This window comes from Medicago sativa, chromosome 4 (assembly GCF_051527215.1).
Source record: "Medicago sativa cultivar Bolivia chromosome 4, Bolivia_mono, whole genome shotgun sequence".
In the NCBI taxonomy this organism is placed as follows: domain Eukaryota; kingdom Viridiplantae; phylum Streptophyta; class Magnoliopsida; order Fabales; family Fabaceae; genus Medicago; species Medicago sativa.
In genome coordinates this window covers 78659206-78678290 of record NC_140752.1, presented here as the reverse complement: position 1 = coordinate 78678290, position 19085 = coordinate 78659206, and the positions used below count along the sequence as shown (strand labels likewise).

General features: G+C 36.4%; 1 protein-coding gene across 1 annotated transcript; it reads left to right on the top strand.

The window, feature by feature from the left end:
• Window positions 1–16091: 16091 nt before the first annotated feature.
• Window positions 16092–18276, top strand: LOC146932262 (2-hydroxyisoflavanone synthase-like). Its single transcript, XM_085703996.1, has 2 exons — window positions 16092–17094; window positions 17349–18276. The coding sequence occupies exons 1-2, from the start codon at window positions 16198–16200 to the stop codon at window positions 18021–18023; spliced, it is 1572 nt and encodes a 523-aa protein (XP_085560122.1). The 5' UTR covers window positions 16092–16197; the 3' UTR covers window positions 18024–18276.
• Window positions 18277–19085: the final 809 nt, after the last annotated feature.

The window sequence follows — 19085 nt, the reverse complement described above, 5'->3', positions numbered from 1 at the left end:
GAATGTTAACTTTTGAAACAAAAAATATTTAGGATAAAAGTTAGAGGAATGATATTTGAACCATCATTTGATAACAACTTTGATGAAAACCTCATCTTTCTTTATTTTCATTGATCAAAAACAATGGAGAGAGAAAAAGAAAGAGAGAGTAAGAATATAATATGAGTATGAGAGAGAAAGTTGTCTAAAAGTTGTCAAAAAAGATTGTACAAATATTATTTCTCTAAGGCAAATGTTAACTTGTGCCCTTAAGGGCACATGTTAATGAACTCATTATAGAAATACATATATTAAAAGTCGTGTAGCCAACTTCTTAAAAGTTAGAATATTATGTTTTCCAATGCAAAATTATTTTTTTTAGATTCCTTAACATGTGCCCTTAGAGCACAAGTTAACATGATCCTTTCACTACAAGTTAGCACAGCAGTCAACCAGGTGTTTACTTGTCGATTGTCGTGTCATAGAATATTGGATTATAAAGATGTGGCCATGAGTCAAGTCAATAACACACCTATTTTAATCGAAAAGGAAGGAAAAGATAATAAATCAATTATTTAATCAACTGATGCTGTGTACCTGGGACTGGGAGCCACATACTTTTCTTTGAATATATACAATTTTAAGCTCTACTTGTGAGCTTAGCTTAATTAATAGTTCCTCTGTTTTAAAATGAATGTCGTTTTAGTTAAAAAAATTGTTTTAAAATGAATGTCGCTTTCAGTTTTCAATGCAATAATAACTTTTTCTTTTCAATTGTACCTTCAATTAATATTATGTTACACTACTTCCAAAGTATTATTTTATCTTTAATGAAAAACAAACCAATAGTTGATTAAGATAATTTGGTAAAATTGCTATGACATTTGATTATTTTATTCTATTCCTTAATCTGTGTGCAATTGGCTAAATCGACACTCATTTTAAAACAGATGGAGTAAGCACAATGCATAATATAATGTAAGATTTAGAGTTCAAACTCCGTCCACCAAAAAAAATACAATTTCCAACTCACTCAGCTGCCACACAATTTGTTTTAAGTGGAAAACTTAACTATAGACATGAATTAATGCTCACTTTAGAGTTAAGTTTTGCGGATTACTCCCTCCGGTCCTTATTATAAGAAAAAGTTGACTTTTTAGGTTCATTGTGTAAGTGATGTATCTAGTCTATATTTGTAACAAGATACATTAATTATTCTATGAACCAAAAAAGTCAATTGTTTCTTATAATAAGGACCGGAGGGAGTATTTCGTCAAAGTACAGTTCCAGTCTATGTTGGCTCCCAGCACAGAGGACAAAATATTGTTTTCGTTGAATAGTAACACTAGGGGACAAACAAAATATAATTAACGTTTTCTTTGTTTTCATCATCTATATCGTCATTCTTTCGAAAAATATAAAATCATCTATACCGTCATAGCCTATTTTTTATGGACCGAGTTTGTTCAACATTTTAAAGACATTTTGTTTTCCACAAATAGTTTAAAGACTTTTACTTCAAATTCATCATATGTACCGACAGTCAACATTTAATAAAAGGTTGAAATTGGTTTATAAATTCAGAGGCTCGGCTCTGGGAATTGATAGAATCCTTGCAAGTGCACCAAATACTATCGAAGTAGTAAAAATATCGATCCCACGAGGACTGTTTTTAACTTCAATAATTCAATTGCGTTATAAAAATAGGATGTATAAAGGTTTATTTTAGTTTGCCACTAGGCAGTAGATTTGGTTTGATTTTAAGAAATCAAATAAAAGAAATAGGTTTGATTAAGAAAATATGGAGAGAGATGAGATCAGGTCTGTCGAATCCTCTATGTTTCCCCTAATTGGTTACTGCACCTATTATTACTAATGATTCTCTAGTTTCACGATAGTTAACAAATTAGCCCTAATCAATCCCTTGAGTTAGGACCCTCTATTTAAACTACAGCCCCTAATTCCTTAGGTGGTCTAATAATCATCAAAGGTTTAAGCACGTTAACCTAATATCACTAACAAACGATTATCCATTCCTAGACTAACCATGTTTATTAGAACAATTCAATTAGGTCTAAGTCGAAAGCTATGGTCAGTAGTCATTCGTTCTCACAACATCATGTTTATATTTGATCAGGATATAAAAAGCATTAAGAACAATTGAATTGAATGAAAACTAGAATATCATTAATAAGTAATAGAGTTTCACAGCAACATGTATCAATTAGGGTTACATAGATTCATCTCTGACCTAATCTCTGAGAGATTTAGCTACTCATAATCGAGTTTACAAATAGCATAATCAATGAAATAATTAAAACATACATGAATTGGTAAAAGGATGAAGAAATCGCCCTTCTAGCCGTCTCTGATGTCTCAAAATCGCACTTTGCTCTCCAAAATCGTAACCCTTGTTCTTCAGATTGAGTGCAGTATTTATAGAAGTCATGGGCCTGACCCGTCAAAATCGCGCCGCGCCATGTATATAGGCGTGCCGCGATTTCCCTCAAACAGGGAGGATGTAATTTTGCTTCAAAAATCGCAGCACGGCTTGAAATTGGCGTGGCGCGATTTCCTTCGAACAGACTTCAATATTTAAGCTTTTTGCACTCCAGAACAGTATAAATTGCATGAGAACTCTATCAAAATGTCACAATAAGTCCCTAATATTACGTAATGACAGAATGTCATCACAACCCCAAACTTAAACCATTCCTTGTCCTCAAGGAATTTGCTTGCAACAGTGACAAATGACAGTAAAATAACAGTTACCTGACAAAACGATAGTACCCAAAAGTTCATTCTCCTTCTAGCTAAAGATGAGCTAGTTTGACTTGTTCGCATCCACCAATTCACAACTCCTCGCATCAAATTGAAACAGGGTTCTACCAGTCGACATGCAGGTCTACATATTACCATACGCTTGAAAAGTTTCTAAACATCAATCAAAGTCAATATCATTACACACTTTTGAGGTCTTTAGGGTTATAACGGGGCTTAGGTGAAAGGTGGGATATATTTGGATAAGTAGGCTACACAAAATTTGAGTTAGGCATTCCTACGGAAATTAAAGCACAAAATTCAATCCTTCAATCATTCACCTTGTGGAATAACAATCAATGCAAAGGTACTAGAGAATATTTTTAACATTTAGGGACACTCGAGTTTGAAGTTACTCGGATTTTCAATGTTTTGTCCCTTTTTCATCATTCAATTTCTTTTTTTTTTTTGATACACCATTTTTATGTGTATATTTTGCATGACAATTTCATAATTCTTTCATTTTTGTTCTCTAATTCTCTAGTACCCCCACCCCAAACTTAGTTGGTTGCAAATTCCAATAGCAACCCCAAACTTAATCTTTAGCAACATTCTACAATGCCTTAACTCAGAAATTCATTAAGGGACAAGTCCTAAAAGTCTCTAGGCTTGTAATGTAGTTTGTCACCGAACAAAAAGTTCTAATCCTACCGGCTCACAATTGGTTAAGAAAGGATAAATTCAACAAATTAAAACAGGGTAGGCTTCAAAAAGGCTCACAGGACCAAGCACTTTTGCCTCAGTGTGTAATTGACAAAGACCAATCAATAATAGAGAAACAATGCAAGTTCTAGAAATGTAGTTGCATGGAAAACTAATCTAAATATAAGTAAATTGAAAAATAAATTTGGCAATGAACCTTATGGCTGAGATTTCTGGGAGTATGTGACTACCTAGCAACTCCGTACACTTCGCCTTTGAATCAAGTCACCCCTCCTTTAGAACTTTTGGAATACCGTTTCATCAAACAACTGTTACTAAACTGGAATAGGTCACATGAAACAAAACAAATTCATTAATAATAAACAAGTGCAGGAGCAATTACAATAGGGAAATAACTTCAATGGACTTCGACATTAAAAAGAAAATAAAAAGAAAATACATCAAAAGAAAAATGACTGAAAAATAAAATACAAAGCAGAAAATGCTAATCCATCAGTAGATCAGCCCATGTCCTGATCATCATCCGAGTGTCCAGCCCCCGGTGTCCTCAATCCTTCAAAGATGCCATCCCCTTGATCTTGCTCGGTGGTATTGAAATCATCAGTGATTTCCCTCCTCATGCGCAGCCCATACTCTTCTTGATGTGTAAAATATTTCTCCATGCGCTCACGGGAACCTCCAAACCTCTCATAAGACCCACTAATCGGACCCATATGCAATTGAGCCTCCGCAGCAAACGCAGCTGAGAACCTAGGACGGTTCACCCACAGCTGGTCCGAAGTCTCATTCATCCAATTAGCTTGCACATGCATGAATTCCTCAAGCTTTGGGTGAAGAGGAGCATAACCCCCTTGGCTACTACTCCCTCCTTGCTCCATTTGTTGTTGTCTTGCTGCCTCCCTCTCTCTCTCCTTCATATAGCCTTCATATTTCTTGACAAACCCATCCATGACCGAGTCGGTGATCGGCTTCATATTGCTTGTGTTGAGATCACTATCATAAGCCGGCACCAACTGTTGCTCACACAACCAATTAATTAAGCTTCCATGTCCCAATTGTGTGGTGTTCCCGGTTGCTAGATCATGAAGACTATTGGCCAAGAGGCGGCCAATATCTATAGGGTGCCCCTTGATGATGGCATAGGCAGCAAGCACCCTCTTGAGAGGAATTTCAGAAGTGCAAGATGCACTCTCAAGAGTCTGGACCACATATGATACCCACGCCTTGGGTACCGGCAGCATCTCCGCATAAGTAAGCATCCGGGACTTTTTCCAAGTCGACCCAGGCCTACACATGGTGGTGATGATCTCATCAAAGGTATCCTCCGTAATAGCAAATCTCTCCCTCCTCAATTTTTCAACCCAACACTCCTCCGGTGCCTGAACATTCAGCCATGCGTTGAGAGCATCCGGGCTGAAATCAATGTACTTTCCTCGAACAAAAGATTGAAAGGGTGTATCGGACACCCTTGCATTTGCAAAGAATTCGACGATCACTGTTTTGTTGTTTGCTTCGTCGATCATCTCATTCAACCTCGTCCACCCCCTCCTTCTTAATTCAGATTCAAAGAAAGGATATTTCACTAGCTTTGTGAAATCAAACTTCCTCTCCCCTATTACTTCGAAACTCTTCATAGATTGATGGAACTCTTGGGCTTGGTCATTGATGAAATGGATGGCGTTTTCGGGTGGTTCGGATGCGGCACGAGGACGTTTGGATTTGCTTGTGGATGGCTTGGGGTTGGTGGCTTTCTTTGAGCGAGTGTTTCTTTGGTTGGAGGCCATTTGTGGTTTGGGAAGATGGTGAATGGAAAGTTTTGTGAAGTTTGGGAAAGTTTTGAATGATTGTGGTTTGATGGTGGTTTGGATTGATGAATTTGTGATTGGAATGTTGGTTTGATGATGGTTAAGAAGTGAATAAGATGGTGAAAATGAGGAGAATTCGTGAATGGAAGTTTAGGGAAGTTTTGGTAGAGAAAGGTAGGAAGAATGGAATGAAAATGATGATGAACAGTTAGGTTTTTATAGGCCTGTTTGGGCAAAATCGCGGCACGCCAAAATGCAAGGCGCGGCACGATTTTGCGTTGTAACGGCTAGAAACGGCTAGTTTTGCAACGGTTGGTAGGTAGTGGGTTTACAACGGCTAGTTTTTGCAACGGTTGGGAAGCTTTTAAGCAAAATCGTGCTGCGGCCAAATACAAGGCGCGGCGCGATTTCATTAAAATAGGGGGTTAGGCTATCTGCTCTTGAAAATCGCGCTGCGGCCATATATAGGCGCGGCGCGATTTTGGTCAAACAGGGAGCATTCGTTGCTTCCTCAGGCCAAAAAAAAAAAATTTGTTTTCTTGAAAAATGCCTGAGTTCCTTGAATTTTTGAAAAAGTTTTGAGGAGAGAATCATGCAAGACATCAGTACCTTGCATGATTTTCTTGGCAAGAGGTATCTTTGAACAAATTTTTAAAACTTTCCTGCCTTGTATCAAAAGAAAAGAAAAATATTTTTGTGTTTTTATTTTTGAAAGCAATAAAATCATACCTGAAAAATAAATAGTGGGTTGCCTCCCACTCAGCGCTTCTTTACCGTCACTAGCTTGACTGATGACTATCCCTAAGGATCAGTTGATGTGGCTCCCTCTTCATTGTTTGGGAGTCCTCCTTTACGGTACCGTTTCAGCTTTTGTTCCTTACCCTTGAAAGTTCCTTGTGCACCAGACTTCCTCAGGTCCACAGCTTCATCAATAGGCTTGTTTCTTGCCAACCCTTCGTCACAGTACCTCCTAACTCTTTCTAAAGTATCAGAGAGAGTAGAAAGCATACACCATTGAAAAGCAGCCGGCCCATTACGCATCCCATAGGGAATCCTCTTATAAGACAATTTACCACCTGGACCAGTGGTAGTAGTCTTTATTTCATTATTACCAGTTGTCAATCCCCCATACTTGTTGTCACGGATGTCTCCTGATGATTGTTGTTTCATCTGTTCTTTGCTTACTTCCAGTTGCTTAACACCCTCTATTATTCCAACATCTTCAATTACTTCTTGTCTGTCTATAGATTCCACACTTTCCACCTCCGTAGATTGAATAGGTTGAGATTCAAGGGATTTATCTTCGACTGTTTCTTCCACAACGTCAATTCGGTAACACTTGGGATTCTCATCTTGGTGCTTCATTGCCTCAAAGATATTGAAGACTACCTGCTCCTTATGGAACCTCAACATTAGCTCTCCACGTTCAACATCAATCAAAGCACGACCAGTTGCAAGGAAAGGTCTTCCTAGAATGAGTGGCATGTCTTCATCTTCAGCCATATCTAGGACCACAAAATCTGTTGGGAACACCAAGTCATTAACCTTGACTAGCACATCTTCAAGCACACCGAAAGGATAAGAGATTGACCGATCAGCTAAAGTAATGGTCATTCTTGTTGGTTTTGGTTCCCCACACTTAAGCTTCTTCATCATTGAAAGAGGCATCAGATTTATACTTGCTCCCAAGTCACATAAAGCTCTTCCAATGTCTACCGGTCCAATTGAACAAGGGATAGTAAAAGCACCAGGATCCTTCAGCTTAGGTGGCAGCTTCTTTTGAAGAATAGCACTACAGTTTTCAGAAAGTGCAATGTTCTCATCATCCTTAGGCTTCCTTCGTTTAGTCAACAAGTCTTTCATGAACTTAGCATACAACGGCATTTGATCAAGAGCTTCGCCGAAAGGAATGTTCACCTGAAGTTGTGAGAAAAGTTGCATGAACTTCTTGAATTGACCTTCATCCTTTTCTTTCTTCTTTGAAAGGTGAGGGTATGGAAGCTTCACATATGATGGAATAACCTGTGGTTTGTCTCCATCTTTCAAAATTTGACTCTTCGACTTCCTCAAGATTGAATCTTCATCAATTAACTTCTCACTTTTTTCTCCCTCTATTTTTTTCTTCCTTTCATTTTCAACTACTCCATTATCATTTTCTTTTTCAACTACACCCTCATCATTTTTTTCAACTACACCGTTCTCCTCCATCTCAACTACTTCATCAACCTTCTTTTGAGCTTTTGGAACTAAAGGTGTCAAAACCTTTTTGCTCCTCAATTCAATAGCATTACAAGACTCATTCTTAGGGTTATCTTTAGTGTTACCTGAGAATCCGCCTTTGTTTTGTTCAGCCAACTGCTTAGCCAATTGCCCTAGTTGAGTTTCAAGCATCTTCCTAGAAGCTTCATTGTTCTTTCTTTCAGCTTCTTGACTCTTCTTCATCTCTTCAAAGTTGCCTTGAGTCATCTTCATGAAGTTCATCATAGTTTCCTCAAGAGCTGATGGCTTCCTTTGTTGTTGTTGAGGAGGAGTGAGCATTTGAGAGTTCAAAGCATTGTTATTTGAGTAGCTTAAATTTGGATGCTTATTGATGCCTGAATTGTAGTATTGATTCTGCCTTTGATAACCTCCCATGAAGTTAGCTTCTTCACTTGATCCTTCTGGATCACACTCACCGTTGGGATGTTCTTCACCACATAAGTCACATTTGATTGCAGCTACTTGTTGTTGCTTATGAGCCAAAGTGAAGCCTTGAAACTCCTTAGTTAGAGCTTCGATTTGTTTGTTCATAGCTGCTTGGTTCGCAAGGATAGCAGTTTGTTCACTCACCCCAAACACTCCTCTTTCTTTCTTTTTAGCTTGATCACGATACTCATTGCCAGCCATGTTTTCAATTAGAGCTTGTACTTCATGATCAGTTTTGCTTTTGAGACTACCTCCCGCGGAAGCATCTAAGAACATTCTAGTGTTTGGAGTCACCCCCTCAGTGAAGATTTGGAGGTATTGTTTCTCGGTGAACTCATGATTTGGGCATCTCTTAAGAAGTAAGTTAAATCGCTCCCAAGCATCATATAATGATTCACCTTCTCCTTGCTTGAAGTTAGAGATCTCCATCTTCTTTTCCCAATATTTAGACATAGGGAAATATTTCTCCAAGAACTTCAGCTCTAACTCTTCCCATGTTTGGACAGTCCCGTTTGGTATTGTCAGCAACCAATCTTTTGCTCTTCCCGTCAAGGTGAAAGGAAACAGCCTTAGCTTCTTTTGTGCTTCAGTCACGGTGGCTGGTTGCACACAAAACTCGCAGGTTTCAGCAAAGCGGCTCAAGTGTTCATGAGGACTCATAGCTTCAGTCCCATCGAATTGCTTGTCCCTCAAACCGTTGAGGACAGTTGTCTTGATGTCGAAAGCTACAGGGTTAGCTGGTTGAAAAGTGTGGGTCAGTTGACCGCGATGAGTGGCTAACCCGTAGTCTCCTAGCTTAGGTCTCGGTGGTACAACTCCTTCTCCTTCCATAGTTGCAGATTTAGGAGAAGAGATTGTTTCGGATTCAGTTGAGAGTGGCTCCGGTATTTGTTCTCGAACACCCGGTGGAACGGACTGAGCTAACCTTTGCGATCGGACAGCTTTCCGAAGTGCTCTAGCAGTCCTTTCAATTTCTGGATCGTATTCTAGGTCGTCTGAGCTCTGTTTACCTCGCATAAACAGCAAAATACCTTAGTAGCACTGCACAACGCAAAGTAATCAAGTGAACCAAATACTATCGAAGTAGTAAAAATATCGATCCCACGAGGACTGTTTTTAACTTCAATAATTCAATTGCGTTATAAAAATAGGATGTATAAAGGTTTATTTTAGTTTGCCACTAGGCAGTAGATTTGGTTTGATTTTAAGAAATCAAATAAAAGAAATAGGTTTGATTAAGAAAATATGGAGAGAGATGAGATCAGGTCTGTCGAATCCTCTATGTTTCCCCTAATTGGTTACTGCACCTATTATTACTAATGATTCTCTAGTTTCACGATAGTTAACAAATTAGCCCTAATCAATCCCTTGAGTTAGGACCCTCTTTTTAAACTACAGCCCCTAATTCCTTAGGTGGTCTAATAATCATCAAAGGTTTAAGCACGTTAACCTAATATCACTAACAAACGATTATCCATTCCTAGACTAACCATGTTTATTAGAACAATTCAATTAGGTCTAAGTCGAAAGCTATGGTCAGTAGTCATTCGTTCTCACAACATCATGTTTATATTTGATCAGGATATAAAAAGCATTAAGAACAATTGAATTGAATGAAAACTAGAATATCATTAATAAGTAATAGAGTTTCACAGCAACATGTATCAATTAGGGTTACATAGATTCATCTCTGACCTAATCTCTGAGAGATTTAGCTACTCATAATCGAGTTTACAAATAGCATAATCAATGAAATAATTAAAACATACATGAATTGGTAAAAGGATGAAGAAATCGCCCTTCTAGCCGTCTCTGATGTCTCAAAATCGCACTTTGCTCTCCAAAATCGTAACCCTTGTTCTTCAGATTGAGTGCAGTATTTATAGAAGTCATGGGCCTGACCCGTCAAAATCGCGCCGCGCCATGCATATAGGCGTGCCGCGATTTCCCTCAAACAGGGAGGATGTAATTTTGCTTCAAAAATCGCAGCACGGCTTGAAATTGGCGTGGCGCGATTTCCTTCGAACAGACTTCAATATTTAAGCTTTTTGCACTCCAGAACAGTATAAATTGCATGAGAACTCTATCAAAATGTCACAATAAGTCCCTAATATTACGTAATGACAGAATGTCATCAGGAATGAAAAGAGGTCAATGATAAAATTAAAACGTATTTTTTTTAAAGAGCAATGTTCTATTTATATTTTTTAAAAGATAAATACAAGGTGTCGTATATATACGGTACACCCAAAGGTGAAAATGACTACCGTATACATGATGAACCCCCACCTAACACCAAAAGCAAGATGACCTAATTCTAATAGGCCTAAAAGGCTAAAACAAGATGACAGAAAATGGCTGGGGGTGTTAAAAAAAATTAGAGGGCAATAGTATTAGTGGTGATTAAAAAAATTTGAGGCCCATGACTGGGGGAGGCCCAGCTGTGTTGAGCTGTTTGCACCCCCCCAGGGCCGGGCCTGGTTTATATAATACGTGTAATATTCAATTTAGTTCTTATGCAGCTCATATTTGAAGGACAAAAACTAAATATTGTATATATTATATAGAAGAATTTCAATGTGAATAAATATTTTAGAGACTAAAATAAAACAACGAAGACCAAATATAAGTGATATATTTACAAGGACTGAATAAATGATATATCCAATAAAAAACAATGCAAAGAGAAAAAGATAGAGAGAGGTGGTGACCCTAGCCTCCGTCAAGGGCAACCGCGCCGATATTCTCAATCGCCGGTGACGAGGTACAATCGATGGTCGGGGTCCAAGTAAGGTGCCACAAAATGGGGGGATAAGGGAGAATGGACTGAGGTGATATCGCAATATTGGAAAGCGTTCAAATAGGGTTATTGAGGTCAGGACATGCAGCAGGGGATTCACGGCAAGGAGGTTTTGGATTAGAGCGGTTTGAACATGATAGGGTTATGGTGCAATACAGTTTTCAATCGGTATGATCACAGTTAAGCAGGGAAAAACTCGTCACTATTTTTGGTCTTGCACGATCAAGAATTGATTCAGGTCACAACTTGTCTTGTTCATGGTCTCGAATTCGGCAGGGAGAGAAGGAAGACCATGTGGGTTCTGACTTTAAGAAATTTGTTTCCTTTTACTTCACCAACATGTCGAAGCATATTCCCTACTTCTACTTACGACATGGTTTTGAAGTTTATGCTATGTTGGAGGATGTGTATTTGGCTAAAAAAACACAACGCCAATGGTCAGGCTTATGGTTTTGTCTGCTCTTGCTATGTCAAAGATGTTGGTAAATTGTTTAAGGCTTTAAATAATGTCTATTTTGGTAATTATCGAGTTTTAGCCAAGGTTGTATGGTTTGATCGATTCGACAATTATAAGGAGGTGGTTAAGGAGAGAGCATTTCGAGTGGGGGAGATTGAAGAGGGAGAGCAAGTTCTTGAGGGAGAAAAAAGTGAGTTGGTTGGAAAGGTTGTTGGTGGAGAGGGCGTTAAGGAGGAAGCGAAGTTGAGGGAGGGAGGGAGTTTGGATTGTGTTGGGAAGAAAGGGGAGCCGAGGGAGTGGTGGAGGTGTGAATAATTAGGTCATGACGGGGGGGGGGGGGGGGGGGGGCGAAGAAAAGGTGAGGGAGATTCGTAAGGTGGTTAGGAGCTCTAGTGTTGACGGGGTGGTCAAGGTTTTAAAGGGACATGTGTTGGAAGACAAGCTGCAACATACAGGGGTACGATCTTGCAAATTCATGTTAAAATATAGGAGCCCAACATTTTTTAATTTTTAATACTATAAAAAATAAAGTTAAAAGAATTAATAATATCCACTAAGCATGTCACATAATCAAAAAAATGACAAACTCGATGCACCGCATAAGTTTAACTGTACAGTCAGATGTTTTGAGGATCTAAAATCAAAGAATTTTTAAATTACAAAAGTGAATCTCAAACTTTGTTTTTTACATAAGGTTAAACCAAAACTTGCATAAATGATAAGGAGTAAACATCATTTAACCCTTTATTATATATTGTCTCTAATCTTTTGATATAGAATAACCAAAACTCGCATAAATGACAAGGAGTGAACATCATCTAACCCTTTATTATATATTGTCTTATAATTTAATTTTTTTTTTGGATCAAATTGTCCAGTAATCTTTTGATATGTAATACTATTGTTAATTTTATTGAAATTATAGACGTCTCTATATTATTCTATTAAAACTCTATATGGAGGTTAACAATAAGATGTGATTCCCGTGTGTTTCACAAAAAACAAAAGAGTTGTGATACTTGTACAACCATATCGGGCATGGATCCTCTCCAGTGAGAATTTCATTGGATGTTGTCCAGTGTAAATCTGATCCTTTAATTACCCTTTTAATAATCATTAATGCTTGCATTGAAAAAAATTGAATGGCCTGGATTCCACTGGAGAACACTTTAACAGGAGAGAATCTCCTCCCCAACCATATCTAACAATTTTGATGACAACTTTTATTTACTCTCTTTCTATTGGTTCAAAACAATAGGGAGAGAAAAAAGGAGAGAGATTAAGAATACAATGTGAATATGAGAGAGAAAGTTGTCAAAAAGTTGTCAAAAAGTGGATGTAAATAAATCATTTCTCAAAACAAAAGTACTAGTACAGTTGAAGATGAATCACGTTGATATCCGAGACCAAAACCGGACTCAAGATTGAATGAATGAATTATATAATATGTAGTGACGCTAGATCTTTGAATCTATTGGCATATGTCATTTCGTGAATAATTATCCTCAAACAAGGCTGTCTTCCTTGACTATCTTAATTTGTTAATATTTTTTTACTATATTAAATTATTAATATTTGAGTAAGAAAAACTACTAATATTTTGACTGTATTAAATTATTAATATTTATGTAAGAAAAACTATTAATAGTTATCTTTTAAGGGACTTAATTTATTGATCTAAAATATGTACTATCTATGTTTAGGGGTGGAAATGGGCTAGGCCGGGCCGGACTTTGTAAGACCTAAGTCTATCCTACTTCAAAAATTATAGGCCTGAGCCTAGCCTATTACCCTTCATAGGCTCATTTTCGAGGTCTGACCTGACATTTTTAAAGGTCTGATGAAGCCTGAAAGCCTATTTAAAAGCCTATTTTATGCTAAGGTTTGGCAACACATGTAAGCCTACTCCTAAATAGGCCAGAACTTATTAAGGCCTAAAGCACGCAAATATGTTTGCTATTAAATAATGAATTCTTATGAAGGTTTTTTTTTTGAATCGACACTTATGAAGGTCTAATCACACCAATATATCAGCTATTAAATAACCAATCATATGAAAGCTTGTGTTTATGAAAAGAAACTTCAAAAATATCAATAATGGAAGATATATTATATATGAAAAGCTTAATAGGCCGGCTGATGGGCTTAATAGGCTTTTTTGCAAGCCTTAGCCTGACCTGTTTAATTAAATAGGCCTTATAAAAAACTTGAGTCTGACCTTGTTAATAAACGAGCTGGGCTGAGCTAGACTTTAAATAGGCTAGGCTGTAGGCCCCTGTCGGGCGGCCTGGTCTGTTCCCACCCCTACCTATGTTCTTGTTTTTATTGACTTTTCATTTTCAAAGTTCAACAAAATATTAATTATTGATTTGTTAATAGTAATTTTAAGTTGTTTATAGGAGAAAGATAATGAGATGAAATAAGATAATAAATAATTAAGAGAATTATAAAAAAGAAATGATAGTACCAATATTTATTGATTATTTTGGTACATAATTTTTTGAGAGGATTATCATGAAACACATAAAGAGATAAAAAAAAGACAGTTAAAAAGTGACAAATAAAATACTTGTATCGTAATTTTATTAAAGTCATGCAAACAAGTGCTTCAAAAATATTTGTTGAAAAAGCAAAAGATAAAAACTTAACCTTAGAAACAACAATTTTGAAATATTAAAAAAAAAAATTAATACACATTTTCTTATCATTTCTTAAAACAATATTTCTATTTTAGTTTTTTTAGACATTTTTTAACATTTCCTTTTTATTAATTAAATGTGTATGATTTTGGATGCGTTTAAAAAAAAAATTGATTCTGTGTTACAAAAATGTAGAGATTTTTAAAAGGAAAAACTGAAGTGATCTCTGTTTGTTTACCATCTAAAAAAAATCATTTTTTAAAAAAAAAATTGATTTTTAACTAGTTCATATGTTACCTCCTTATTTTTTAACAAATAAAAGATTTTGCAAAAAAACTAATCCTAATAACTTTTTATTTTAAAGTCAAAATAGATTTTTTTTTTTATGAAATGATTTTTCAAAAATCCTATACAAACACTTAAAAATAACAAAAGGTTTTTTTCTTTCTAAAAAATATAAAACAAACATGGCCTTTATGTGTCAATCAATGTTTTTTGGATATATTCTATTATCACAAGTCACAAACAACACAACATCTATCTGAATCACAGCTAGGTCAAAAAAAAAAAAAAATGAGTGAGGAACTGAGGGTAGGTATGCAGTTTTGCCCATCTACTTCCCCCATGCTGGCATGTGACATATAGTGCTATATGGAACTTGATTTTGTTACTAAAATAACAAAATACTTTTACACTCCTTAAAATATGGATTTTGCCTTATAAAAAATGTGCCGGCAAAGACACTTTATCAAGTAGAGAAATTTATTAATATATTATAAAGTTATTCAAAGCTTACTAAAGCAAAACACAAAAGTTCTAACATGTTATCAGAATTATGGTGAATTATTCATAAATGTTCAATAGTAAAACATGATAGCTGAGGTGTACAAAGGAAACATCACAATAGAGAAACAATATACCAAGATATTGATTGGTTTATGGCCTTAATTCCATGTTGCAATCAACGGTAAAATATGATAGTTTCTTAGACTTTTCCATCTGTGGATGAAAAATGTTGGGCTGATATCCAAAGCTAATTTTAAGCCATATTGCTACTTTAGGTGTATATATTATCTACCAAACATTTTTCATTTGATAGAGGGGGTAACATTCGAATAAAATCAGACAAATTATTACCCGTGATTTTTTTCGAATAAACCCACTAAAAGTAATCAAGTGCAAAACATATCAAATTTAGATGTAGGCATGAGAGAGAATATGTGCATTCTTACTGGTTACTTTAATTCCATGAATGGACAAATACTGCAGTTTGTGACATTGACGTAGTAAAACTCTTAAAGAAACAATTGACGTAGTAATTAAATGTATAGAATTTTTTGTCGACACTATCAAAGACCAAGACCGGTGCAACTTCCTTCCTTCCTTCACACTTCACTGCAGTTCACACTTCACAGCTGCCTTTTATAGTTACATTTGAATTTGAATGTTCCTTGTAGAAAAGTATACTAACACACTAACAATTGAATGTAATAGGGTTTCTTTTTTGACTAGAAAGTAGGGCTAACTTGAATAGTCAAGTGGAAGTTCTCACCTATCCCTGTACTGTAGATGCAATCCCGCAAGATAGGTTCTGTGAATAACATGTTGTGTGCCACCCTTACTAAGTTACTAGAAAGGTAGTAGTAGGTGAGGATATACATGTACATAATTTGACATAAAAATAAATAAATACTAGAATAGCAAAACAAAATTAATTGATTTTAAATTTGGCATAGTTTTCAACCTTGAAACATTAGAAAATGTTTCACCTAGTAAAAACTCCTTATTTTCATCTAAACAATAGTTAGCTATGCAAAGCAAAATTAATTGATTTTAAATTTGTCATAATTTTCAACCTTGAAAGATTAGAAAATCTTTCAGTAAGAGATAACTGCACTCTTCAAATTAAGAAGCATAGAATTTTTGAGTGGCAGCTTGAAGAGTAGTATTTTATTTCATATAACCGACGAATCACTCATTGTACGTAAGCCGCCACAGAGAAAGAGTATGGAAACATAATAGTTTTATTTTGCATTTTGCATTATGTGTACATCATTCAAGAAATATAAATATTTTCTTTGAAGCCACCATTGTAGTTGTAGGCCCCACAAAGATAGAAGAAAATTAGGACCTAACGCTTAATTCTTATTTCTTAAACACGAGTGAGACTAGAACTAGAATGTTATACGGAATCAAGAGGTTATTACCTTTATAAAAGGGGAGTGTTGGAAACCTTATCTCTCAGGGCAAAACATCAATCCTATTTGTTCTCAAAACCTAAGAGTAAACTAATAAGAACCTTGTTTCTACTTCTTAGTATCCTTAAAAACTTAAGCAAATATATACACCATGTTGGTGGAAATTGCAGTTGCTTTATTGGTGATTGCTTTGTTTATACACTTGCGTCCAACACCTACTGCTAAATCAAAGGCACTTCGACATCTTCCTAATCCACCAAGCCCTAAACCTCGTCTTCCTTTCATTGGTCATCTTCATCTTTTGGATAACCCTCTTCTTCACCACACTCTTATCAAGTTAGGAAAACGTTATGGCCCTTTGTACACTCTTTACTTTGGTTCCATGCCTACTGTTGTTGCCTCTACCCCTGACTTGTTCAAACTTTTCCTTCAAACCCATGAAGCTACTTCCTTTAACACAAGGTTCCAAACCTCTGCTATTAGTCGTCTTACTTATGACAATTCTGTTGCTATGGTTCCCTTTGGACCTTACTGGAAGTTTATTAGAAAGCTTATCATGAACGACTTGCTCAATGCCACCACTGTTAACAAATTGAGGCCATTGAGGAGCCGAGAAATCCGTAAGGTTCTTAAGGTCATGGCTAATAGTGCTGAAACTCAAAAGCCACTTGATGTAACTGAGGAGCTTCTCAGGTGGACAAACAGCACAATCTCTACGATGATGTTGGGTGAGGCCGAAGAGGTTAGAGATATTGCTCGTGATGTTCTTAAGATCTTTGGAGAATATAGTGTTACAAACTTTATTTGGCCTTTGAACAAGTTTAAGTTTGGAAACTATGACAAGAGAACTGAGGAGATTTTCAATAAGTATGATCCTATCATTGAAAAAGTTATCAAGAAACGACAAGAGATCGTGAACAAAAGAAAAAATGGAGAAATCGTAGAAGGCGAGCAGAATGTTGTTTTTCTTGACACTTTGCTTGAATTTGCACAAGATGAGACCATGGAGATCAAAATTACAAAGGAACAGATCAAGGGTCTTGTTGTGGTGAGTTTCTTTTCTTCTAACTGCTTTGGTATTAAATACATGCTCCTCGGCTCACTGTTATAACCAAAAAATTACTTTTTAGGTTCACTGAAGAAATGATCTATGTGGTCTATATTTATGACCACATACATTACTCATTCAATGAACTTAAGAAGTGGTTTTTTGCTTGTAATAGTAACCAATGAGAGTATATTACATTTTAGATAAGATTGTCTCGCTCCATTATATGCTAAGTCAAATTCCTTTGTTTGCAGGATTTCTTCTCTGCAGGGACAGATTCCACGGCTGTGGCAACAGAATGGACTTTGGCAGAGCTCATCAACAATCCAAGAGTGTTGAAGAAAGCACGAGAAGAGATTGACTCTGTTGTGGGAAAAGATAGACTTGTTGAAGAATCAGATGTTCAGAATCTTCCGTACATTCGCGCCATGGTGAAGGAGGTATTCCGCTTGCACCCACCCCTACCGGTGGTGAAGAGAAAATGCACCGAAGAGTGTGAGATCAACGGATATGTGATCCCAGAGGGAGCATTGATACTTTTCAATGTATGGCAAGTGGGAAGAGACCCAAAATATTGGGAAAAACCATTGGAATTCCGTCCAGAGAGGTTCTTAGAAAATGCTGGAGCAGGTGAAGGTGAAGCAGCTGCAATTGATCTTAGGGGTCAACATTTCACACTTCTACCATTTGGGTCTGGAAGAAGGATGTGTCCTGGAGTCAATTTGGCTACTGCAGGAATGGCCACACTACTTTCATCCATTATTCAGTGTTTTGATCTGCAAGTACCAGGCCCACATGGACAAATATTGAAAGGTGATGATGTTAAGGTTAGCATGGATGAGAGACCTGGTCTTACGGTTCCAAGAGCACATAATCTCATGTGTGTTCCACTTGCAAGAGCTGGTGTTGCTGCTAAACTCCTTTCCTGATAAAACATGTACACGTACAACACAAATGGGCCATGAGTGATGTTTCATATTGTAATGACCTTTTTTCAATAAGATATCATTGAGATTCAATGAATCACATACATACATGTTACGATAGTACGTATGATGTAATTTTCTTCTTTTTCTGTTTTTCTTTTTCCACAAAAGAAGTGTTTTAAGAGCGTACAAATCTATAAATTGTATCAACATATCCATTAATACTAATACTGTACTCTTGTTTTATCTCTCCAAATTTGTTGTAACTCTCCATAGTCCATATAATGAACAAATGTGTGTTGAAAACTCTCCATAGACTATAGTTGCTAACGTTTTTATGTGTTGTCTTTTTAATTATACGTTGTCTTTTTAACGATCTACGGTTATGTATATGCTGAAGCTATATCAAATTATTATTTTATGAACTATAGATTCCACTATCTTCAGTTTTTTTTTTTATGTTCCCTCTTAATAACATTTTTTGTCTTAATCTTTTGGTTTCAGTTTTCGAAGAGTGACTCGTCATCTAGAATTCGTCCGTAAGTAAAATAGGAATACCAGTAATAAACCACAAAATTGTTCCACCTTTAGTGTACTATTTAATTAAAGTGGTTCCCCTATTAATTGTATATATTTTTGAATTAAAGTTCACAAATTTAGTTTTGATTAAACACAACTTTAGAAAAGTATGTGTTCTTGTTAACATTTAGAAATGAGTGTCCTATAGCTTAGTTTATATTTGACTTGACACATGTCAACCCGACGAAGGACAGACGTTGCGTCCTAACAAGTTTGACGTTTACTGAGTTGTAGGCTGATACACATTTCAATTCGACGAAAGACCAATGTCTCCCAACAGACTTACTTGACGTTTGGTGGACTGTGGACTGATACAAGTCAACCTGATGAAGGATAAACGTCTATGCCCTAACATGTTTGACGCTTTGTGGATTATGAACTAATACATGTCGACCCGACAAAGAACAAACAACTACATTGCAAAGGTACAAAGGACCAAACCAAGAGGATTTTTACACTTTGACTATTCAACTTATGCTAAGGTCA